Here is a 25,379-nt window from a genome sequence, read left to right as displayed (position 1 = left end):
GGTTTCTCTGTGGCTTTGGAGCCTGTCCTGGAACTAGCTCTTGTAGACCAGGCTGGTCTCAAACTCACAGAGATCCGCCTGCCTCTGCCTCCTGAGTGCTGGGATTAAAGGCATGCGCCACCATCGCCCAGCTTGTCCCTGTCTTATATGCGCCTTATGTGAGGTCACATAGACACCCTAACTCGGATTCCTTCTGAGTTGTCTGGTGGAGATAAAGAATTTGATTGTTCAGGGAGTCTCTTTTGTTTTCCCCAGCTATTTTGTGAGGGAGCCAATGAGCATTTCCCTTCCCTGCTTTGTTTGTGAGGCTTCCATTAGTATTCAATTATGACATGTTTTCTTCTGTGCTAAACCTTCTGGGCTCAACATTTTCTTTCTATGATGTTTATCCTTTTGCCCTCTCGTAATTAGTGTGACTTCTGAAGTGACTGCAACCCTGCCTTGCTTTTCAGATCATTCTATTTACTCACTGGGTAGAAAACACAGCAGACATTCTATTACAATTTTTCTTTAAAAAAGGCAATGTGGAGCCAGGCGCTGATGGCGCACCACCTTTAATCCCAGAACTTGGGAGGCAGAGGTAGGGAGGTGGATCTCTTTTTCACGCCAGTCTGGACTACAGAGTGAGTTCCAGGACAGCTAGGGCCATACAGAGAAACCCTGTCTCAAAAACTAACAAACAACAGAAGACATCACAGGCTGGAAAGTTGGCTCAGTGAATGCTTAAGAGCCCCTGCTGCATTCAGAGGACCAGAGTTCAGTTACCAACATGCAGGATGAATCACAACTGCCTGTAACTTCAGCTTCAGGGGCTCCTACCCCCTCCACTGATCTCCTTGGGCACCTGTGCATCCATGCATGCATATACACAAAGACACACACACATATGCGTAACTTAGAAATCAAATCTCCTTTTTGAAAACATCATTTAATTATTTTTCTTGTTATCAATGTCTTCACATACAAACCTAAAAATACCTGAAAACAGATAGAAAACTGTGTTAATAAAACCTCAGATTAAGTGCATGCCCCTCTGGCTGGAGGAACAGCTGCTTAGGGCAGCGAGAGGCTTCATGGAGCAGGTGACATTTGACTAGGACTTGGACCAAAAGTAGAGATTCTGTGGGAAAGCGACTTGAGAAGGGTTTCAGTTAGCGTGTGAGGAATAATCATGATTCTTAGATGATCATCTCCACGAGCTTTGTACTATTTTTGCTCTTAGGAATAGGACCTTTAAAAGCCCTCTACTAGGAATATGGCATGGTGGCAGCGCACTTGCCTAACAAGCCCAAGGACCTAGGTTCAACTCCCAGTGCTGCACAACAGAAAAATAACAATGAATGAAAACCCTTATTTTATTGTTGATGTACGGGATTATTGTTGCACTTGTGCATTTATTCTGGAGCCATGGCAACCTATGAGAGCCAGGCTTCTGTGGAGAAGAGATGAGATGGTGCCGCCACAGTTGGTGAGAGCCCCAAGGGCTCAAAAGGCAATCACCAGCAACAAGGAAGCTCCAGAAAGATTCCCAGAAGAGGTCTGGAGGGAGCCAGTCTTGAAGTATAGAACAGGTCTGAACACAGTAGGGTAGAGGATGTGGAGGGGTAACATTGTAACGGTAGAGATGTGGAGAGGGTAGCATTGTAACACACTAGTTAGGTGTCTGCCAGGCCCTTTGTGAGTTAGGGTTTGATCATAGTTCCTCTTCCTGGCAGCTGCCAGTCAAATGCTGTTGCTGTTTTATAGAATGAGGAAACGGAGGCTCCGGGAGCTTATGTACCTGGGGAGAGCTAGGCAGCCTAATAACAGAGTCTCTGTGCTGTGTGTGCATGCAGGTTTATGGAGACCTAGTTCATCCATGTGACGCGAACCACCTAAGGCCAGGCATGTGCCTCAGTGGGTAGAGCACTTGCCCGGCATACGCAAAGCGCTGGGTTCGATCCCCAACACTTTGTAAAACTGGCTGTGGTAAGGCACACCTGTATGTCTCGTTCTTAGGAGGCAGAGGCAGGAGGATCAGAAGTTGACCGTCATCCTAGGCCACATAGTGAGTCTGAGGCTAGCCTGCATATGCTCCATGAGGCAGCGAAGACAAGAGGAAGAAAGGGAGGGGAGAGGAAAGAAATCCTTTTAGTGGTTTTCGTTGTATTCAAGGAGCTGTAAAATTGCTGCCACCGGCCAATTTTAGAACATTTCACAGGGAAGAAACCCCGCCCCTTCCTCATAGCTCGCTGGCAGACCCTCTCTCCTGCAGCCTGCACACGCACCAGCTGTCTGTTTTCTGTCTGGGTGGATTTGCCTCTTACATTTCACATACGCGGAGTCAGGCTGATGTGTGGTGCTTTTGACAGGTTTCTTTGGCTCAGCTCCGTGTTTTCATGATTCTTACATGTTATAGTATTTCTCTGTGGGCTGGGGGCCCTGTTCTTATCTACACATGCGTGTGTGTGTGTGTGTGTGTGTATGTTGTTTTTTGGTTACCATCTATTTTCCCTCAGTTTCTGAGGTGGGTTATTCCCTGACCTTTAACTCAGGAAGTAGACTAGGCTGGCTGGTGAGTGCCAGGGCTAAACCTGTCTCTACCTCCCGAGTACAGGGATTGTAGACACACACCATCACTGTAACTGCCTCTCCCAGCCCCCGTCTTGGGTTCTGGGCATCACATGCAGGCCCTGGTACTTGCAAGGCAAGCACTTTGCCAGCCTCTGTGGCATTTCTTCTGTGGCTGAGCAGTGTTCCTTTTTATGGGCATGTCACCCATTTTTCAGTCTGTGGCCAGCTGTATCATTCTGTTTTCAGAAGACGCCTGAATGTCTTGTGTTTTCTGCATGGAAACACTTGTTTTCCTGTCTCCTGGGTATAGATGTGGGAAGGGTGGCAGCCCTCAACTATATGATGACTTTGTGGTTTGCCCTTGGGGAAGTGTGAGCCTGCTCTGTGTAGTGGTTTCTCTGCTTGTTGGATACAGGCCCGGGAAGATGGGCAAACCACAGAGTCTGAGTGTTGTGTGTGCCCAAAGCCAGGGATCGTGAAGTAGTCTTTGAGAGGCTGCCTCATTGTCAGGTCTTTGGTTCCAGAGGAATAGATTCTGTAAGTGAAGGACCTGAACAATGCTGCCCTGTATGGCATTATTATTATGACTTCAAGGTTCTGCCTCTTGGATTCCAGCTAATCAGCTGTGGTAATAGAGATGGAGACAACCCAAGGTTCAGAGTGTGGAAGGAGGAACAAGTGGGGCATAATGCTGGTGGGGCTATAGGCCAGGCCAGAAGGCACAGAAGCTGGAAGGCGGGAAGCTGGGGGTGGAGGGGAGAAGCTGCAGGGGGAGAAGCTGCAGGGGGGAGAAGCTGCAGGGGGGAGAAGCTGCAGAGGGAGAAGCTGCAGGGGGAGAAGCTGCAGGGGGAGAAGCTGCAGGGGGAGAAGCTGGAGGGAGAGTTGGCTTAGGTCTGCGTGGGTCTGGGGCGGGTTCTTCGGAAGCTGTGATTCATGGCTCTCATCTCTTTCTCCTTTTGCTGCAGACCTGGCTGACTGCAAGCTTGTGTCTTTCCCCATCTGCATCTACAAGGTCCTGAGGAACGTCTCCGACCAGATCCACCTCATCACACTGGCTAACAATGAACTCAAGTCCCTCACCAGCAAGTTCATGACCACCTTCAGTCAGCTTCGAGGTAGGCCAGAGATTAGCTCAGGCAAGGACTGTGTGACCAGCCCCTGACCTTCAGGGTCTCACTCCCTCCAGAGCTAGTCCTGGATCAACCAGACTCATAAAAATCATTCCAAGAGTAGGCTTTGAAGATAGATTTGTGCCTGGAAGTCTTTGGGTCAAATTCTATTTCCAGCTGATTGAACGGTAAGATTGACAGAGCCTGGCGGGGTGGTTGGTACATGCCTTTAATCCCAGGAGGTAGAGGCAGGCTAATCTTCGTGAGTTCCAGACCTACCTGGTCTACAAAGTGAGTTCCAGGACAGCCAGGACTGTTACACAGAGAACCCTGTCTCAAAGTTAGTTTGTCTGAAGACAAGTCCTGGTTTGATGCTTTTATTCTGGCAGACCAGCAATCTGAGGAGACATGACTGACTGATCCCTTCTCATCCCCAGCGTTGTTCTTTCATGTTGCTTTCTCAGGGCAGTTGGGACAGGTGCCAGCAATGCTGGTTTATCTCTCTGGCACACGTTGAGTGACTGGGTATGGCTCTTGGAGGGTGCTAGGCAGGAGGCCAGCAGGTGGGCGTTTTGGATCTTTTGCAGCGGTGTCTCTAGATGGCTGAACAGGATGTGCTAAGACTGTGGTACTCAACTACCGCAGTCTCTCTGCCCCATGGATGCTAGGGTGGGAGAGTGGCAGAAGGCACAGGACCCCTGAATAAGGGGAATACTGCTTCCTGGGACTCTCTGTCTGCCAGGGGTATGAAAAGCATCTGTTAGAGAAACAAACTCAAAATACTGGTCCAGCATGAAGAACAAGCAAATGTATCGCAGACCCCTGATTTCAGCTGGTCAAGTATACTGGCTTGTTTTGTGTGTCAACTTGACATAAGCTGGAGTCATCAGAGAGGAAGGAGCCTCGGTTGAGGAAATGCCTCCATGAGATCCAGCTGTAAGGCACTGCTCTTTCAGTGATCATGGAAGGGGAGGGCCCAGCTCATGGTGAGTGGTCCTGGGTTCTGTAAGAAGGTGAGTTGAGCACACCATGGGGAGCAAGCCAGTAAGCAGCACCCCTCTACGCGCTCTGCATCACCCTCTGCCTCCAGGATCCTGCCCTGTTTGAGCTCCTGTCCTGACTTCCTTCAGTGATGAACAGCAATGCTGAGCTGTGAGCCTGATAAACCCTTTCCTCCCCACGTTACCTTTCGGTCATGGTGTTTTGTTGCAGCAGTAGAAACCTTAGCTGACAGCAGGCTTCCTCGGGGAGCTGTGGGTGTTGGATAGAGATGAGAAGGCAGAGAGACAGGTATGAATGGATAAAGCTTGGTCGCAAATAGGAAGAAGTGGTGTGTCTCAGGGTGAAGCAGGCGAGAACCTGGTGAGGCCAGCGTCCCTGTGCACACAGATGAGCACAGAGGCAGGCTTAGTCTGCGTGGCTCCTTCTGAGTGAAGGTCACAGAGCTCAGACAGTTGTATTTGAAAAGCTCTAGTGCCTGTGCTGGGGGGTGTGTGTAGGGAGGGAGAGCCGGGGCAGGGCTCGTTTCCCCAGAGGCATCTATGTGTATGTACTTCAACCTGGCTGGTTTCTGTTCAGTCTGTTTCCCAGCCTCTGTCTCTTTCCAGAGCTGAGATGGGATTCTTGCAGCCAGCAGGCTCCTCAGACCGTCCCTTGACGAAGTCAGAACCATCCTAGGACCCTTGCTGTACTCGCCGTCATCCCAAGACCAGATGAGTTGGACCACCTGAGTGTGAGCCTGGGCCTTGGCACTGAGATAGGCTCAGACCATCTTGAAGTGCTGACAGCCAAAGTCGAGACCCACGGTTCTGGGTTCATTAGCACAGATGTGTAGGAGACTAGTGCCTGAGTAATGCGTGACTTGCACTGAGTGTGTGGCAGGAAGTAGTGGGGGCGTCCCCACCCACCACTGGTGTGTCACTCAGTGTGTGTGTGCCGCAAGAGGAGGTGGACTGGTGATGGCCATTCGTCTGATCATGTATCCCGATGATTTTCATCCTTCTGATCATGTATCTGACTTGGTTTTCTTTTTGTTAATAGTTTATTTTTATTTTATATGCATTGGTGATTTTTGCCTTCATGTGTGAGGGTCCTGGATCCTCTGGAACTGGAGTCACAGACAGTTGTGAGCTGCCATGTTGGTGCTAGGAATTGAACCCAGGTCCTCCGGGGGGCAGTCAGTCCTCTTAACTGTAGAGCCATCCCTCCAGCCCCCAATCTGATTTTCTTGAGACAGAGTCTCCAATAGATTAGACTGACCTCAAACTCACTACCGAGCCAGAGACGACCTTGAACTTCTGACGCTCCTGCTTCTACCTCCCAAGCACTAGGGTTGTAGCCATGCTCCCCCATGGCTGACTCCTGCTGATTATTTAATCGAAACTGGAAATAAACAGCGTGTGAGACTTTTTTTTTCAGGTTTTATGTAATGGGAAAACCAGTTAGATGCATTTGCAATGTAGATTTAGCTTGTAAAATACTGGCATGGCCTCTAGTTTTTCTCCTTCATGAAGGAGATGGAGAATCAGGCCTTGGCTAAGAAAGGATCCAGAGCAGAACCTCCAGGGCTTTGACCCCCAAGAGGGCCACCTCATGGGGTGCTTGTATTAGGTTAAAGGTCTTGTAGTGTTTTGACAAGGTCTCATGTAGCCCAGGCTGACCTAACTCTCTATTTAGTTGAAGGTGACCTTTAACCTTATGATCCTTCTGCTTCCATCTTCTAAGTGTTAGGATCATATGTCCATCTTATATGGTGCTGGGGAACAAACCCGGGGCTTCATCCTACTGGATAAGCACTCTACCAATGCAGCCACAGCCTCAGGCCTCAGTGTTTGCTTTCTAGAGAGATAAGTGGTGAGGTGCTCGGGGTCCCTGGAAGAGCAGTTGGGTTGAGGCTTCCTTGGGCAGAGGAGTTATCCTGTGTGCTTTTTGATCCTCAGTCCATCTCTTAAGCCCCTGCAGTCTTCCATGCCTGAGCCTGGAGGTGGGGAAACAGTGGTGGGCCAAGCAACCAGGTGTCTCCCTGAAGGAGCTCTGGGTGGCAGGATGTTCATTCTTACCACCGCCCCGCACCCCGAGGTACCGGGACACTGGCAAGGACAAATGCAGAAGGGTAGCATGCTGGGCAGAACTGATAGTTCCCGAGAGAAGTGTGGGCGCTGAGAGCTGGAGGCAACACTTTCAGAGGTCCCTCATCAGCAGCTTCGGGTAAATGCCGCTCAGGGCTTCTTCGTTGACACCATTGAACCCACTCCAATATCATTGGATCAGACGCCTATTGATGGATGCCGTTTGAACTCTCTTCTCTGTCCCCACCAGCTCCTGACTCCTCCATTCCTCAGCCTGGGGTTTCAAAAGGAAGGACCAGACCAACTAATTGGATTTCACACAATGGATTGTAGGCTCTGGTGGCTAGGAGCTGAGGATGGGGAGTTGAGGGGACCAGTTCTGGAGCCAAGGCCCCTTTGCCTCTCAGAGAGGTAGCTCTGTCCCCAAGTCTTTGTTGTGATTTCTCTTTAAAAAGAAGACGCACGCAAGCACGCACACATGCTCGCCATGAGCTTTATGTGTGTGGAAGAGGAGGTACTGGCACTGAAAAGACAGTGCTGTGTCTTCTTCTGGGCTCTTGTCAGAGCAGCTGCTGTTGCCACATGTCCCGAGCCTGTAACCACAGGCTCCCAAGGGGAACCTGAGAACTTTCTCCATCGGACTCATGGTTTCCCAGGGTCAGGTCATCTTTGATTCCACCTTTCCATGTCCCCCACTCATTTTTATGGAATGAAAAGGCAGGACCTGATGTGCAGTGGCTTGTCTAGCCCTAGGTTCAACCCCTAGCACTGCATAAGCCAGCTGTGGTGACACATCTGCTGCTGCTACATAGTGCTTGGAGGCCAGCCATATCTTGTCTTAAAATAAACAAAACAGCAAGAACTGAGTGAGTGAAGGGCTGGATAGGATCAGTGTGATGGCAGGTGTGAAGGGGCTGGATAGGATCAGTGTGAATGGCAGGTGTGAAGGGTTAGGTAGAATCAGTGTGAATGGTGGATGTGAAGGGGCTAGGTAGGATCAGTGTGAATGGCAGATGTGAAGGGGCTGGATAGGGTCAGTGTGAATGGCAGGTGTGAAGGGTTAGGTAGAGTCAGTGTGAATGGTGGATGTGAAGGGGCTGGGTAGGATCAGTGTGAATAGCAGATGTGAAGGGGCTGGATAGGATCAGTGTGAATGGCAGGTGTGAAGGGTTAGGTAGAATCAGTGTGAATGGTGGATGTGAAGGGGCTAGGTAGGATCAGTGTGAATGGCAGATGTGAAGGGGCTGGATAGGGTCAGTGTGAATGGCAGGTGTGAAGGGTTAGGTAGAGTCAGTGTGAATGGTGGATGTGAAGGGGCTGGATAGAATCAGTGTGAATAGCAGATGTGAAGGGGCTGGGTAGGACCAGTGTGAATGGCAGATGTAAAGGGGCTGGATAGGATTAGTGTGAATGGCGGAGGTGAAGGGGCTGGATAGAATCAGTGTGAATAGCAGATGTGAAGGGGCTGGGTAGGACCAGTGTGAATGGCAGATGTGAAGGGGCTGGATAGGATCAGTGTGAATGGCAGGTATGAAGGGGCTGGATAGGATCAGTGTGAATGGCAGGTATGAAGGGGCTGGATAGGATCAGTGTGAATGGCAGGTGTGAAGGGTTAGGTAGAATCAGTGTGAATGGTGGATGTGAAGGGGCTAGGTAGGATCAGCGTGAATGGCAGATGTAAAGGGGCTGGGTAGGACCAGTGTGAATGGCAGATGTGAAGGGGCTGGATAGGATTAGTGTGAATGGCGGATGTGAAGGGGCTGGATAGGATCAGTGTAATGGCAGATGTGAAGGGACTGGATAGAATCTGTGAATGGCAGGTGTAAAGGGGCTGGATAGGATCAGTGTGAATGGCGGATGTGAAGGGGCTGGATAGGATCAGCGTGAATGGAAGATGTGAAGGGCTAGGTAGGATCAGTGTGAATGGCAGGTGGGCCTGTGGGAAGGGATCTCCGTATCTGGGTGTGACTCTTTTGTATCTCTGTCTCCTTTCTTACTTTCTGGTCACTTGGCTCTTTTGCTTGAGTGTGTCTTGGGCCTGCCTGCCAAATGAGAGGAGTGTGAGACACACCTAAGAAAATATCCTTGCCCCCTCCCAACAAATAAGACACTTGGAGGTTCCTGCCCTTGGCACCTGATGTAGAGCAGGAAGTCAGCCCTGTTATGTGCTCTTGGCCTGGGCTCCAAGCACAGGCAGGGAATGGGGAATGCTTCGTAGTGGAACGAAAGCAAGGGTTTTGTTCTGAACAACTGCTTGGGCGACTGCTAGTGGCTTGCTAAAAGCAGGCATCTTTGGGGAATGGACTACTAGAGTTGGGTAGAGATAGGTGTAGCTTTCTCCTTAAGGTCCCTAGTTTGATATGAAGTCAAAACTCAGGAAAGCTCACCCAGGTGTTGTTGTAATAAGGCCACTTGTTTGTCCCTGGCTGTTCAGCCCCAAAATAATCACACAGAAACTATATTATTTAAAACACTGCTTGGCTCATTAGTCTTAGCTTCTTATTGGCTAACTCTTACATCTTAATTTAACCCATCTCCATTAATCTGTGCATCACTGCGAGGTCATGACCTACCAGCAAAGTTTCAGTGCATCTGTCTCCAGCAGTGGCTCCATGCCTTCTCCCTGACTCCGCCTTTCTTTCTCCCAGCATTCAGTTTAGTTTTCCCCGCCTACCTAAGTTCTGCCCTATCAACAGGCCAAGGCAGTTTCTTTATTTATCAATAGTATTCACAACATACAGAGGGGAATCTCACATCAAGGTGTGATAGCTCAAACCTGTAATCCCAATACTTGGGAGGTAGAGGCAGAAGAACCCAGAAGTACAAAGCCAGCCTCAGCTACATAGTGAGTTTGGGGCCAGCCTGGGCTAAATGAGATCCTGTGTTAACTCAGATCCACCTGTACCCCTTCCCCTTCAAATTAGAAAAGCTGTGGGTTATTGAGTTCTGACCTTGTAGAGCTAGTTGTAACGGGGTTATGGTTTGCCTTGTTGAAGGGTTGTTACAGACAACAGTTCCTATGATGTCTGACTTAAGTGAGCAAGTGTCTTAGCTGAGATTTCTGTTGCTTTGACAAAACACCATGACCAAAAAGCAAGTTGGGGAGGAAAGGGTTTATTTGGCTCACACTTCCACACTGCAGCCCATTACTGAACAGGACTGAGGCCAGGACAGGAACTCATGCCAGGCAGGAACCTGGAAGCAGGAGCTGATACAGAGGACATGGAGGAGTGCTCCTTACTGACTTGCTCAGCCTTTCTTATAGAACCCAGAGCCACCAATCAAGGAGTGGCATCACACACAATGAGCTGGGACCTCCTCCATTAAGCACTAATTAAGAAAATGTCTTACAGCCGGATCTTAGGGAGGCATTTTCTCAGTTAAGGTTTCCTCCTTTCAGGATAACTCTAGTTCGTCTGTCAAGTTAACGTAAGACTAGGCAACACAGCAAGTGTCCTGGGCTAGTGCCTCCAGATAATTGGATGGCTTCCTGGGCTACGGGTTGTGGGTCAGTATTCTGTTTGATACTGGGTTTCCCTGTTGTCAGTAAGTTCAGCCTTCCATAAGCCAGGCATGGTAGTGCACAGCTGTCATCCCAGCACTTGGGAGATGGAGGCATGAGGAATAGAAGTTCAAGATCATTCTCAAATGCGCAGAAAGCTGAAGGCTAGCCTGGACTACGTGAGACTTTATCTTAAAAATAAAACCAAAAAACAAAAGTCAATCTCTCACACTCCCACCTTACCCAGTCCAGTGGATGCTCACAAGCCTCTGTCCTGGCTCAACTCATGGTATGTCCAAGCAAATAATAGCAGAGGAACCCCAGTTCACTGGGCACTCAGCTCTCCTGGCCCCAAGCCTATGGACACTTCTGTTTTAAATTTAATTTTATTATTTTGTGTGTATGAGTGTTAAGCCAGCATATATGTCTGCAACACCAGCATATATGTCTGGTGCCCAAAGAAGCCAAAAGAGAGTATTGGATCCTTTGGAACTATAGTTGCAGATACTTGTGAGCTGCCGTTGTGAGTGCTGAGAATTGAACCTGGGTCCTCTGGAAGAACAGCCTGTGCTCTTATCCACAGAGCCATCTCCAGCTCACCCCGTTCTGCCTGTGACTTGTCGCTGTAACACCAGCATCATTTGGGAATAAGAAGACTTAGAGCTAGGTAGAGATAGCCCCTGAGGTCCTCACCATTTCACAGGGGACGCAGGTGTACTAGACAGCAACCTGGAAACTTTAAGGAGTTGTCTGCTAAGGGGTTGCTTGTGGAAGACCCAGAGTCGTGGGTGGGAACTCAGGAAGCTCCAGAGAAGTGGTTTAAAGTGGGCATGAGGAGGCTTTTGCCAGTTAGATAAGGGGGAGTTTCTATAGCAGCCTTCAGGAGAGGAAAGGTATATTTGGAAAATAACGGCAAAAATGATGGAAGACCAAGTGGTCCAGAGCAGAGGGATGAAGCATGTTGTCAGGGACTGGCCAGATGGAGCCAGTGCTTAAACAGGAACGTTCCAGAAAGGTCCTGGCAGGATAAGTTGGGAGTAAGAAAAGGCTGTGTGGGACATTGAAGACAGGAGACATGTGAGTCAAAGTATAAAGCCAGCAGATGCAGGAAATGGGGCTGGGCTTGAAGACCCAGCCCCAAGCTAATCTTCAGTTAGGTCCTAAGGGAGTCTCATTCTCTCCACAGGCAGAGGCAGCAGGGCTTGGGCTGGCTTACAGTGTGTTGTTGTGGACAAACTGGGCAGGGAGGTTTAGGCTAGCTGGCCAGCCAGCCTGGGAGACTAACTAACCCAAAATCCCTGCTGTGGGAGAAAAAGAGGCTTGGCAGAGCTGGGCTTAGGAACAAGGCTCTTGATTAAGTATTACGAGAGGAGGGTGAGGTGACACCAGATTCTTACGGTGCGAAGTTGAAATGTCTTCCGGTTTCCAGTGACGGACTCATTTGCTTGCTTAAGATAGTCTCAGGTAAACCAGACTGACGTCAAACGCCATAGATATCCAGGGATGACCTTTAACTCCTAATCCTCCTGCCTCCACTTTCCCTGTGCTGATTTGACAGGTGTGTGCCACTGTACCCAGCTGTAATGAGTGTCTCTTTCTACGTCCTTCCCTAAGCGTTTGTTCTCTGAGCCCATGCTGACAGGAAGATGCCAGGGAGCCAGCCACCCAGGGACACCGTGCTCTGTGTACTCCTGTTCAGTCTGCAGGCCCCCTGCGGGGCCTATCTGTTAAGGGCTTCGAGGCTCGCCACGCTGTCATTGTCCTCACTGCAGGGGCCTCCTGGCAGCAACTCCTTTGACTTTTGGTAGAGAAAATTACACTTTACCTCCTTGCCTCAGCCAACCAGATAGGCGCAGGAGAACTTTGTCCTTTCTTTCTGGCAAGCCACCTGGTATGAGAGGGCTGCCCTGTCCTGCCCCAGGAGCAGGACAGGCCTTAGGGAGTTTTGAGGGGACTGGAACAGTGTGGAAAGGGTCTAGGATGGTTTATTGCCTGATGATCTGGGAAAAGGAGGCTAGGGGTGGGTTCTCTGAGGCATGATACATCTCCTGAGCCAAGGATGGCGGGACCCGTCCTCACGTAGGCCATCGGGTGGCAGGACCAAGTGTGGCTGAAGTTGCAGGGCACTGGGCCTTCACTTCATGCTCTGCCTTAGCCCCTCGTATTTACTTTTCCTCAGCTCATGTCTCTTAGCTGACAAAAGGAAAAAGGCAAGGCTGGAGAAAGGCGCTGGGCAAGCCGGCCAGACGCAGAAGCGGTGCTGAAGTGGGTGTCAGCGTTGTTCACAGGGGCCAGTCAGACCTGCTGCTGGGGCACACATTTTCCGTTTCTTCCACGTAGATCCTGATTAGAGTCATGGAACCCAGGAGGACCCATGTCCTCCGTGGGTCCATAGGGACAGCCTCCATTGCCATCCCTAAGGACTGTACTAGGAATGGAGGAGGTGACAGGTGTGGTAGCCTCCTGCATCAGCTTGTGCTTTCTGTCCTCATGGGTGTCTCATCCCCGGGGTTGCCTGGCTGCAAGCCAGCAGAATTCAAGTCGAAATGTTCATGACCACTGTTTCTGGGCAGAAGGGCCGTCTGCCAGAGGCCAACAGACCCATAGAGCTGGAAGAAATCAGTTTGGCTGCCTGTGGGGAGGGCCTGGTAGCAGCCTGGAGAGGTATACCTGCCCCGCAAACAGGAGACCACCTCTTCCATCCTGCACCTTGACTCCCTAGCTCTCTGCCTACCTCGCCAGGGCAAGTGTGGCAGTGTACACGGGGTGAGGCACACCCGGAACACTGGGGCAGGATGACTGAATTAGCTGTGTCTTCCGGCTCAGTTCCCAAGCTCACATTTTCCAAACCCCGAGTGACAATGGACTTAGCAATTCCCCTCTTTCCCCTTTTCCCCCCAAGCTCCCCACATGGATTTCTTTGACTGCTGTGCTGCAGGGCCCCTCTGCCCCTCCCTCCCCCGCACTCTATCCATCTACTGGTTGTTCAGGTCCCCGCCACACCTGCACCGCTCCGCCACATCATTTGAAAGAATGGGCCCTGTCTGCGTGTTTACTTTGAATAGGCAATAGGCACACACAATGCAGTGGTCCAGTCAAAAGGAATAATAGAGGGAAATAAGTCTCTCTCCTCCCACAGACATCCAGTTCCCTGCCCAGCAGCGGCTGTCACTGCCAGCTCTGGAGATGCCGCTGGCCTGTGAAATAGACATGCATCTAGTGTTAGTGACATTTACAGCGTCCCACCAAGAGCAGGCATTATTGTGAGCCCTTTCCAAGTATGCATTTATTAAAATTTTTAAAGCCCTCTCAACCTTTTCTTTTCCCTTTTCTGCCTCCTTGTCTGCCTCTCACTGTGTTGCTAGCTCTGTCTTCTTCCCTTCTCTCAGGGAGTGCAAGGAACCTGGCCAAGGTTACACAGCAAGAAGGTGGGCTCATTTAGTTCACTAGAGAAGGATACATGTACCGTTTTACATCACGATTCTGTTTGACTCAGGGGTTGATGTTGGTCCACTTAGGGGTGTAGTTCAGTTGATAGAATGTTTGTGTGGTGTGCACAAAATCCTGGATTTGATCCCCAACGCTGCCTAAACCCGGCATGGCGGTGCATGCCTGTAATAGTAGCACTTGGGAAACAGAGGCACAAGGATCCAGAATTCCAAGTCGTCCTCTGCTGCCTAGGATGTTTGAGGCTAGCCTCGGCTGTGTGAAACAGGAACAGCAATAACAAAACTGCCTTATTAGTCTTTCATGGGGGCAGAACGATCAGCACTTCCTTTTAGTCCCCGGCCCTCTTACCGTCCCCCACAATTCAGGGTATGTATGTTTTCTGGAAGCTTAGCTTTTGTTTATTTTTCCACTAACACCCTTGGGAAGCCTTCTGTGCTCGACCCAACACCACACATGGCCCTTTGGACATCTGGCTCTTGCCATGGGGTAGGCAGGCACAGCTGTTCAGTGATGCGGAGTCAAAGCCTTCTTGTTGGCTGAGCCTTGGTCTGCAGGAGTATGGAGCTGGCACATTCCTTTGCAGAGCAGCTGCATTGTCACTGGCCAGCCTCGCGTGTCCCCCTAACAGAATCGACTGGTTTTTCATTTCCTACGGGGTTAATTCCAGTAGACCCTGACGGCTGTACACCGTACAGCGGACTAGGAAGCGGTGAGATGAGAAAGGAAGGTTGCATCTGACAAAGACTGGAGACCACAGCTCAAGGGGGTCATCAAACAAAGAAATGTCACTGCTTGGGCTGCTCTCAGCTAGGACACCTCCAGAATGGGATGCAGTAGGGTCTTCTCCCAAAGCTCCTTTTATCTTTGGATTCCCAAATTGTCCAACTCTGAACCCTGGCTCCCTCAGACAGCCCTTCTGACCTGAGCCCCTCAGCCACAAGACCCTGGGCAGAGGACCCAGGTGCTGTGACCCCAGGGTGAAGAGAGAGTCAGGCCTGGCTGTGGCAGTGTGGAAGGTCAAGTGGCTAGGACTATTTCCTCTGACATAGGAACAGTAGAGAAAAGCACCGGAGCCCAGAGCAGGCTGTTCAGAAGATGAGGCGGAGTCGTCAGCAACCTTGCTGGCCCCAGTTGGCCTCTCTAAGCCTCTCTCCTCCATGCCAGTCTGTTCTGTGTTGTCCTAACAAAACACCTAAGCTGAAGAATATCGGAACTAAAGAGGCTCGGCTCACAATTCAGGCAGCTGCATGGCTTGAACAGTGTGATTCTTAAGTGTCCTGGCTAGGATCCCAGGCTTCATCACAATGTGGCTAAGAGGCAAAGGGAACCAGCCACGGATATTGGGTGGCTTTGATTTTAAATGACTCATACTCTTGAGAACTATTCCACCTTGCAAGAAAGGCATGAGTCCCTTGATTCTCAGTGCCTCCATGATAAACACCTTGCACTTGGTGTTGTCCCCCCTTTGAAACAGACACTGTCTTTCAGTCCTGGAACTCACTGTGTAGACCAAGACTCAAGCTCACAGAGATCTGCCTCCCGAAGTGCTGGGATTAAAGGCTGGTGCTGCCACACCCGGTACACTGGCTCCTCATGTTAAAGTTTCCCCGCACTCTCCTTCCCCAGGGGTCAGGCTTCCAGTACAAGCACATTGAGGGGATACACTCAAACCCGATCTGAATCAAGGCCAAGCAGGTATTCACTCCTGTGAGGTTGGGGATGAATTGTGTGGTGCTTAGTAGCCATCAACGTGACTGCATTCAAAATCACCATGGAAACATACCTCTGGGCATGTCTGCGAAGGTGTTTTCAGAGGCTTAACTGAGGAAAGAAGACCCACCTCAAATGTGGGCGGCACCATCCCTGATTCCAGATGCAATAAAAAAAGGAGAAAGTTGGCTGAGACCATCTTTACTTTCCTTCTGGTTCCTGGCCGTGAGCAGTGTGACCCTTTACCTCACCTCCTCCCTCCACATCTTCCCTGCTATCATGATAGGCTCCCTCAAACTGTGAGCCACAGTATGCCTTTCCTCAGTTTACACTGTCAGCTGTTCTGCTACAGTGACAGAGAAGCAGCCAGTGCACCGGGTAGACACATGAACGTTTTGATGGGCTGTGGTTCTGCTATAGAGTGATAGTCACATTGGGAGGCTTATTGTGTCTGTAGGGAGAATGCAGCGAGAAATAATAGTCACAGAAATAAGCCTGCACAGGAGAGACTTCGATGGGACCTGAACTGGATCTTAGCTGTCAGAGATGGGGAGCCTGAGATGGAGGTGATTTACCCGACCCACCTTCAGGCAGAGTCCTTAGGTTCCCTGGATCCATGGTCAAGATCTAGGCCGTAGATGCAGGTGTTTAGTCAGATACTAGCGACATGATTTGTCTTGTGCCATTGAACTACCCAAGCCTCACCCATCTTACATGCAGACTCTGTTTGTGATGCTGGTGTTGAGCTTGAGGGACAGTCCCAGGAGTTCACAGAGGCCATGCAGGGAAGGCAGTTAGCACACAGTGCAGACTCTTCAGAGATGCTCGGTGGTGTTCTGTAGTCATTCAGAGAACTGAGGGCTTTGGGCATGGAGAATTCCAGATTGACCATTCCAGGCACCAGGTGGGTGTGTCTGCAAATGGCCTGAGCTTATGTACTGTTTCCAAGATTTGACAAATGAAGTATAGGATACCCTGTTAAAATGAATTTCAGAGAAGCAGAGAGTAAACACACCCTGCGAGACATATGGTGTAAAAGCACACTTTAAAAAATCATTTATTGGCTGGGCAGCGGTGGCACCCTGCCCTTCTTTACCCCCCAGCACTCGGGAGGCAGAGTTGGGCAGATCTCTTAGTTTGAAGCCAGCCTGGTCTACAGAGAAAGTTCCAGGGCAGCTAGGGTGGTTATGCAGAGAAACCCTGTCTCGAGAAAATAAAACCAAAAAAAAAAAAAAGAAAAGAGAAAATAAAACCAAAACAAACCATTTATTGTTATCTGAATTTTGACCTTAATTGGATGTGTGTTCTATTTTACTTTGAAATTCACATTCCAGTGCCCCTGAGGCTGGAGTGGACAGCTTAGTTCCCCTTGCTTTAGTCCCTACCATTCCTTTGAGCCAAGACACATAGGGAAACCCCTCTTTGGTCTGGAAGGATGCCACACGAACCCCACTCCCATGCTGCAGGTGTCATTCTGGGCCAGGCCTGGGAATATGGGGTTCATGGTCAAGTCATCCCCCAACTTTTTATTTGTCCCTCCATTTCCTTATTCACTTAATTATCAAATGGTTCCTGTGCTGAGCACGGTGCCAGGCACACAGTATGCGTGATGCAGCGCTCTGGTTCCGAACCCAGCTCAAGGGTCACTAGGCACCACTGTCCCCTTTGCCAGACAGTAGCACTAACTGCGTAGCTCTCCAGGGCGCTGGTATTCCCACACAGCCAACTGCCCCTCACTCTGTCTGCTGCTCCCTTGGCTGCTGACCTCTGTCCTGGTGAGCTGCTTTGCTGAGAGGTGACAGGCACTTCTTGGCCAGTAGGTCACTAGTCCCCACAATGGACGACAGATCAGTGGTTTGGCTCCAACAGGAAGGTTAGAACGAGGATCAGTGTTTGGCTTTGGGAAAGCCAGTAGACACTGACACCGACTGGTGCCCTCAGTTCTTTTCTGTGGGGCTCAGAGGAACCTTCGCTAAGGTGTGAGAGCCGGTGGAGCTGAGCCCTGGGCATGGCTGACGTCAATTAGGAGCCAGGAATGGGCAGATGCCCTTGGCTCTGCCTCCGTCTTGGGTCTTGGTGCCTTGGCAGAGGGCCTCACACCTGCTTCATATACAGGCAGTCTCTTGATCTGATCGGAGCAGCAGTTAAGACAGTCTCTGGTCATCACTGTCTTTGAACCAGACTCAAGTATGACCCTGACATGCTTCCTGAGCAAGTGAGGGATGATGAGATCCACAGCTACAGCCTTCATTTTTATCTCCCAGGCACTAGGCAGAGCCCCACGCCTGCCATCCCTGCACTGCACTGATGGATGGCAGAGCTGTAGAGTTGTGAGGAAAGTGAGGTTCCCTGCCAAGCATGAGTGACACCTCGGTGGCCACTGGGGCGCAGAGAGGCTATGGGATGAGGCCTCTGAGACCTTCCAAGAGCGTCCTTAGTGCTTTTCAGAAATGGGATACAGAGCCAAGAGGGGATGGAAGGACAGACGGACGGACACATAGATACATATGTTCATATATATATACATATATATACATATATATATATGCACACACACAAAGGGATACAAACATATATACGTACAAAATACAGATATAGAAACAACATAGACACAGATATACAGGAACATAGCTATGTAGATACATAGAGAATTAGACACATAAAATAGATACATGCATAGTACTCACACACCACACACACACATACACACAGAGATATGTGGATACATATTCTGGCTCTGGGGCAAGCTCGCAGAAGGCTTTCTTGTAATCTGCCTTCAGGGACTCATTTCTTATATTCCTGAACCATGCTGGGGCTGTGATAAGACTCAGGCCTGAATTGGTTTGATAAAGTCCTTTTTTCCTTTAATAACAATTTGATCGTGTCGGGAAATTAGAAGTAACAAAGTGGAGAAAGAGTCTCCCCCAGCTTCTGCAGCCTGTGTAGCGCTTGCCCTGATGAACTATGTATGTGTGTGTCTGTGTCTCCAACCACCATGTAAGGGACTGGGGCAGCAGCGGGTCTAAGAGCCCTCACGTGGACATACCGTGTGTGGGTGATAGCGTAGCTGTTTTTATGCAAACACCTGCTCCCGCATGACTTGAGAGATGGTAGGACTCTCTTGGCTGTCTTCCCGTGGTCAGTGGCCCCAGCAGTAAGAAGATTGCTTTTCATTCTGTGACTGGGAGCATAAGCATGCCTGTACCACCATATAACTCCTCATCTTCCCCAGGATTCGCTCCTCCCCCCTCCACTCACAGATTTTATCTGCCAGATTTTATGGCTGTTTATGCCCCACACCAGGGGGGGAGAGAGGCCCCTCTGCGCTTCCTCCCATGGTGCAGTGAGTGGCTGTGCACCGTGGGGCTCACAAACGTAGGCTCTAGGGATTCAAAGTCAGTCTGGGTGTGGTGCATACATCTTTAATCCCCACAGTCTGGAGGCAGAGGTAGGTGGGCCTCTGTGAGTTTCAGGCCGGCCTGATCTACATAGCGAGTTCCAGGACAGTTTCTCAGTGGCCTGTTAGGCTTTGCAGGCAAATGGGAGAAGACTCAGCTGGGAAGCATGTTTCTGCAAAGTAGGAGCTTTGGAAAACACACCACAAAGAATCCCCCTCCCCTGCTCCCGAGAGGTTCCAGGGCAGCCACCTCTGTCCTTTCCACTTTCCTCTCCGCTGTCTTCAGCCTGGGGCCTGGTGTCTTCCTCTGGCAGCAGCGTTCAGTGAGACATGAACAGCAGTACTTTTTATAGAAAGCAATAATAGGGTTTTTTTTTTCTTCTTGATAAAAGGAACAAATCAATTCAAGGAAGAACTGCGCTGTATTCGGAACAGGAACTTTGCAGGGTTGTAGGGGCGACGCTAAAATCCATTCCCCTGCTCGTTTGTTTACTTGCCCAGGATTCTGGGGTACTCGCTGTGCTGGACCGGTTGGGTGTTATCATGTGCTCACTCTGGGCTGCACTGTTGGGGACACTTTCCTACAGCAGCTTCCGTCCTCGCAGCAGGAGGCAGAGTGCTGTGAGTTCTCGCAGCTGGAGACAGAGTGCTGCCAAGCAAGTACGCTTAGGAAATGGGGGATCTTTAGGGGCCGGTCCTGAAGGGAAAGTGACCAAGGGGAGGGGGCGTCCCACTTAAGGTGAGGCGATGCGTGAAGACACATGCGGGGCTTACACATACCCAGGAGAGAACATTTGAGGAAACAGAACCCTAGGACTGCCCGCAACCCCAGCTTAAGAAGCCAGGTCCAGAGGACCACACATAGTCTGAGGCTAGCCTGGTTTGCACAGTAAGTTCCAGGCAGGCAGGACTACAGAGTGAAACCCTGCCTCCGCGTGTGGGGTGTGGGGTGCTAGGGAGGTTTTCCAGTTGTCAAATGTTGGCCTAGCATGCACAGAGCTCTTGAGTTTGATCCCTGACAGCAAATATGCATGAGGTGTGGTGATGGACACCTGTAATTCTTAACACTTGGGAGGTCGAGGCAGGAGAGTCAGGAGGATCAAGGTCAAGCTCAGCTACCTAAGGAATTTGAGGCTAACCCTGGCTGCAGGAGATCCTATCACCCCAAAAGAAACAGAAGAAGGGAGGGAGAAAAAAAGAGAGAAGAAATGAAAGGAGGAGGAAAGGAAGGGAAAGTGAAAGGAATGAATCAATGAATCAGTCAAACTATGAGGGCTCCAAGGCAGTAACCTGCTCAGCGTGAGGAAATGCTCTTTGGCCAGGGCATCACAAGCTAGACATCTGGCATTGCCCCCAGCACTGTAACTAATAAACATTATCCACAGACAGGCTTTGAAGGCTCTTATGAGACACAGAATTCCAGATGACTGAACTCAACAATTTTCCTGCCTGAGCCTCCTGGTTATTTGAATGACAGCTCTGTACCACCATCAGATAGGGGTGTTTTGTGCGTCTGGCATGGTTCTTCACGAGCCTAGCTGCGAAAGGGATCAACCTTTGGTTGGTTACACGGAACAGGCCTTGGATTTGCTCGTGGGACTTTGTGTTCATGATGTTGCCAAAGATAGGACACTGGGAGGCCCCACCTGACGTCCCCTCCCATCATTCATTGGGTACTTACTGAGTGACCACCACATCAGCCCTGAAGGAGGCTGGACATAGAAACAAAAAACCACATGTAGTTCCTGCCTTAGCATAACACAGCAGAGGACTTACAGTGTGGCTAGGGGCGTGCGTGGGTGTTTGCATGCATGGTTGTGTGGTGTGTGTGTGTGTGTGTGTGTGTGCGCGCGCGCGCGCGCGTGCGTGCATACAGAGGCCCAAGCCGTAAGGAGGGCTGTAGGGATCTCAGAACAGGCCATCAACCCAGGTCCACATCACAGGAGCCCTCTGAGAATGTGGAACACAGAGGAAGAGATTGGGCTGGCTTCAGGGATGGAGTGCTAGACTCTCGTTCTGGGGGACGTGCTGTAAAACAAATAGAAAGCTTGCCATGCTGCTTTCCATTTTGCTACTTAACATCAAGGAAAAATAAAGACTTAGGATGAGTTATACAATTCTTCTTTCTGTCACACAAAACCTGTTTGAAGTGCAATTACAGGGCAGTTAGCTCACAGGCAAAACCCTGGAATTAGACAACTTGTGTTTCTACTTCTGGCTTCAGAGGTGCTCTGAGTGGGTCAAAGAGACCCGACTTCAGCCAGGCTCAGAAAGGTTAAATGGGGAAAGAAAAAAAAGAAGAAGAAGAAGCAGCTTCCTGCCCAGGCCCACCCGCGAAGCCAGGTGCCAGTATGTACATGCTCAGGCCTGATGGCAGCCAGATGCTAGACCACCTCGCTTCACACTGGCCAGGTGTCCCCTTAACTGAGAGCCCCCAACCTTGAGCAGGCAGACAACTCCAGCTCCTCTTCTTTAACCTTAGGTATCAAGACCTGCTTGGTACCTGGGGCAAAGAAAGCCTAGAGTATCAGTCTTGCCAATATGCAGTCCCCAACTGGCCACCCACGCCAGGAACACTACAGTGCTGCACACCAAGGTCCCTGGGCAGGGGTGGGATGAGGGACAACCACCATGTGTCTGCCTGAGACAACAAAGAATACACAGGCCTGTCTGGTGTTCCCTACCAGAGGTGGAGGGCTATATAAGTCAAAGGCCTAACACAGGTCTGGAGGAGAGGGAAGGGAGGCTGCAGATAGCCCTGAGATGGAGGCAGGCCCACACGTAAACTCAGACTTCACAACTCAGCTGCTTATAAAACAGTTGAGTTGGGCGGTAGTGGCGCACACCTTTAGTCCGAGCACTCGGGAGGCAGAGACAGGTGAATCTCTGTGAGTACCAGGCCAGCCTGGTCTACAAAGAGAGTTTCAGGGCAACCAGGACTGTTTCACAGAGAAACAATGTTTCAGAAAACAGAACAAAACAGTTGAGTAAAATGATGGAGACTTTCAAGCCAACCGTGGTGAGACACACCTGTAATCCCAGAATCTGGGAGGCTGAGGCAGGAGGACCTTGAGTTTGACATCGACTGATGCTGTATGATGAGATTGTGTCTCCAAACAAACAGAAAATACGGCATATGGGCACTCCACTCCAAAGGAATGGGACCCTGTGGGACAACATTGGTCACATGTCCACAAAGTTGGTGCTGCGTAGAAGAGCCGAGGGACATGATGTGACATTTCAGGGTCTCCATTTCCTTTGGGTCAGACAGAGTTGGGGCACTTGTATCATAGAGAAGCAGGCTAGTGTATGGTCACATGCGGATGGTCTTGCTCCCCGAGTGGCCTATCCCTACTCCAGAAACACAGCTACAGCTCCCTCTGCCTCCTGGTGCTTTTCTCCCATGTGACCTGACATAGTTCTTCACATCCCCATGAGACGGGTGCCTACCAGCGCCTGTCTTGGGTGAGGAAACTGGGATCTAAACAGGCAAAGTGACTATGTCAGCTGGAGGTGGCCAAGTTGCGGCTCACACTCCAGCTCCGGCAACCGATTCCCCTGTCATAGCCCCGTGCTTCCCACCCTTTTCCTCCTGGTTCTTTTTTGCCTCTTCCTATGTGAGGGCCCCTACAGGAACCGCCTCTTTCCTTCCTTTCTGCACCGCCTCATATTTTATGTAGCTATATTTCCGACAATTATACTCTAGCCACACAGCCACCGTCTGCCTTATACTTACATTGTTCTTTGTTGAAAAGAATAGAAGGCAGAGGCACATATGAAATGGACATAGCTAATTCGAGCATCACAAAATAGAAGCCCTTCTTTTCGTGACAGCCTCTCTCCCCCACACCGCATACCCCCCTCCCAAAAGAAACAGCAGAAGCAGGCAGCCATGGAAGATCACTCTTAAAAATTGTGATGGGGTGCCGAACTGTAGCTCTTCACAGTTGATGGCTTCTGGTGGGGGTGGGGAAAGGAACCGGTTCTCTTTAAGGGGCTCGCCACTAGGAGTTTGACCATGCTCCAGTAAGTATACGGGCAACACAAATTGGACTTTTTTCTCTCTTTCTCCTCTTGTTTCAGGGAGATTAAAAGGCTCAGGAGGTGTACCTGGGAGGACTGGACAGTGGATGTGATGTCTCATGTGAAATTTCCAAATAATCAATAAAAACAGTATGTTAAATAGAAGCCTCTCAGGTTAGCCAGCTGGAGATCTGGCAAGGCTCCCTCCAAATCAGTGGTATCACTGCCTCCCTCGAATCAAGCTGCTTCCTATTGTCTCTGCTCATTATTTCCTTCCTTTCCTCTAATGTTACTGCTACCATCTCAGGGTCTTGACAGAGTCCTTTCTTCTGTGAGTTAAAGAACTAAAGGCTGGGGGGAAAAAACCTCCTGTGCCATGTAGCAGTAAGGAAATTCTCGAACACAGCAGAGGGAGCCTCCTTCCATTCCTTCCTTGTTGAGACGGGGTCTCTATGTAATTCTGGCTGTCCTTGAACTCACAAAGATCCACTTACGTCTGCCTCTCAAGTGCTGAGATTAAAGATGTGCACCCCCATGTCTGGCCCAGGAGCCTTTTTCTTGAAGCTTTTCAGCTTCTGCCGTGGTCCATCTCTCAGTGCTGTCTGGGCCTCCTCATGAGGGTTCGTTCTTTCCAGAAGCCGCTGGTTAGCTTCATGGTCACCACTCCAGGGGAGGAACCTGTCCACATTTTGTTGGTAGTGGCTGGGTGAGAAACAAGGACACCTGACAGAACTGGGTACCCCAACAGTCCTGGAGCAAAGAGGGCCTTGGAGAAAGGTCGTGATCCTTTGGGTGCATGTACTGACACATCCCACAAGGCCTGTCTGAGGGAGCTATCACACCTGAACCTTAGGGCCCCAGCTTCTGTCAGGAGAGCCTCTAACAGAGCCAAAGCGGGGATACCTCTGCCAGAATAATGGCAGAAGGTCCTGGACAGAAGGCCCTGGGCAAAGGTTGGGGCAAACAGACCTAGAGCCAACCTCTTGGGGCCTTTCTGTGATGTCATTCTCACTGTCCTCCTGGCCTGAACACTGGCAGCAACGCTGGTGGCCTCTGGAAGGTTCTCCTTCCCTCACCATTTCTCCTTCTTCCCTCCTATGGCAGAGCTCCACCTGGAAGGCAACTACCTCCATCGCCTCCCCAACGAGGTCAGCAGCCTCCAGCACCTCAAGGCCATTGACCTGTCCCGGAACCAGTTTCAAGACTTCCCAGAGCAGCTGACCGCCTTGCCTGAACTGGAGACTATCAACCTGGAGGAGAATGAGATCGTGGGTGAGTGTGGCTGCTGCTGTTTGAGGCTTTGCAGAGTGCAGAGCGCTGGGATTTACTTTTTGTGAGCATAAGGGAGGCTTGACTTTGCAGGGCCAAGACACCTGAACAGACAGTGAGCCTGGGAAGATCACCGTGTCACATCCCTGCCACCTGCCAGGTGCTAGCTCAGATACACACTTCCGTCAGCAGCCTGGGCTTTCCCCATAGCACAGTCCTGAACTACTTGGGGCAGTGTGGGCCTCACGCCCCATCTCTCTAGACCCTCATATGCCACCCTCAGCTGACTGCAGTCCTTTTCTACCATCAGCCCCGTTACACTGAGCCCTCCTTGAATCTTCTCTCTTCCCAGAAAGTAGTAGGAGCCACAAGCCGGTCATGCTCAGAACAGTCACTCAGGGCCCCCACCATGAGGAAGCGTCAGGCCAGTACCTCCTATAAAAGGCAGCCCCCAGAGACTGGGTTCTACTAAGGTTTAGAATGTGCCTGCCTTCCCATCGGCGCAGTACCTCACTGTTATACCAGGACCTCACAGAACTGAGTGTCCTCTTCAGCTAGGAGCCTGACGTCCTCAGAGAGAGCAGATGTGCACTGTTCTCTCTGTGTCCTCAGCTCCTTGGCTCTTAACTCCACTGGCCCCGTCTCACCCTCTCACTGTGCCTCTATCATTATGGCTGTTCTAACGTCAGCCACGTTACCTGCAAGTGTTTTTGTGGTCCTCTCTGCCTCTTGATTAAAGGCAATGGCCTTTGAAGTGGTTCGGGCTGCAGCAGGGTAATGGCTTGCGCGCAATACTTGCCTTGTGTGGTAGTCAGTGCCTGAATATCCAGGATGCTATGGACAGGTTGCAAAGAGGTGAAACCAGCTCACCTTCTCAGTTCTCAGTCTATTGTTTAGTTATCATTGTTCTTTAATTTTAAATTACATGTATTTATTTATTGCGTCTGCATTTGTGTACACGCACGCATGCTGGCTGTGGATTGTACAGGAGGTCAGAGGGCAGCCTGAAGGAGTCAGTTCTCTAGTTCTCTCCCAGCTTGTGCACACTGGGGATTGAACTCGGGTCGTCAGGCTTGGCAAGTCCCTCCACCAGCTGAGCCATCTCACTGGCCCCTGAATCTGTTCTTTGACCACTGAGTCAAATGAGCTCCTAAGTGTTACGGGAGACCATTAGGTTGCATGGAGAGACTGCGCAAGAAAAATTATGAACCTCAGCCCGGTTTCTGTGGTGAGGATTCCCGCCGCTGGCACCAGAGAAACCTTTGGCCATGGGCACTCCCAAGGCCTGGGGTCCCTGA

The 25,379-nt window shown here is 50.4% G+C and overlaps 1 protein-coding gene across 2 annotated transcripts in view; it reads left to right on the top strand.

Annotated features, from left to right (window-relative positions):
• Positions 1-25,379, top strand: part of Lrrc20 (leucine rich repeat containing 20) — a 97,122-nt gene that overhangs the window by 42,323 nt on the left and 29,420 nt on the right. For both annotated transcript variants that reach the window (XM_050140837.1, XM_050140845.1), the window contains exons 3-4: positions 3,519-3,668; positions 23,917-24,084. In XM_050140837.1, the coding sequence (XP_049996794.1) occupies positions 3,519-3,668; positions 23,917-24,084 (318 nt within the window). The remainder of the gene's footprint in view (positions 1-3,518; positions 3,669-23,916; positions 24,085-25,379) is intronic.

This window comes from Alexandromys fortis, unplaced genomic scaffold (assembly GCF_014885135.2).
Source record: "Alexandromys fortis isolate MF-2015 unplaced genomic scaffold, M_Fortis_MF-2015_v1.1 scaffold_9, whole genome shotgun sequence".
In the NCBI taxonomy this organism is placed as follows: domain Eukaryota; kingdom Metazoa; phylum Chordata; class Mammalia; order Rodentia; family Cricetidae; genus Alexandromys; species Alexandromys fortis.
This window is presented reverse-complemented; position numbering and strand designations above follow the sequence as displayed.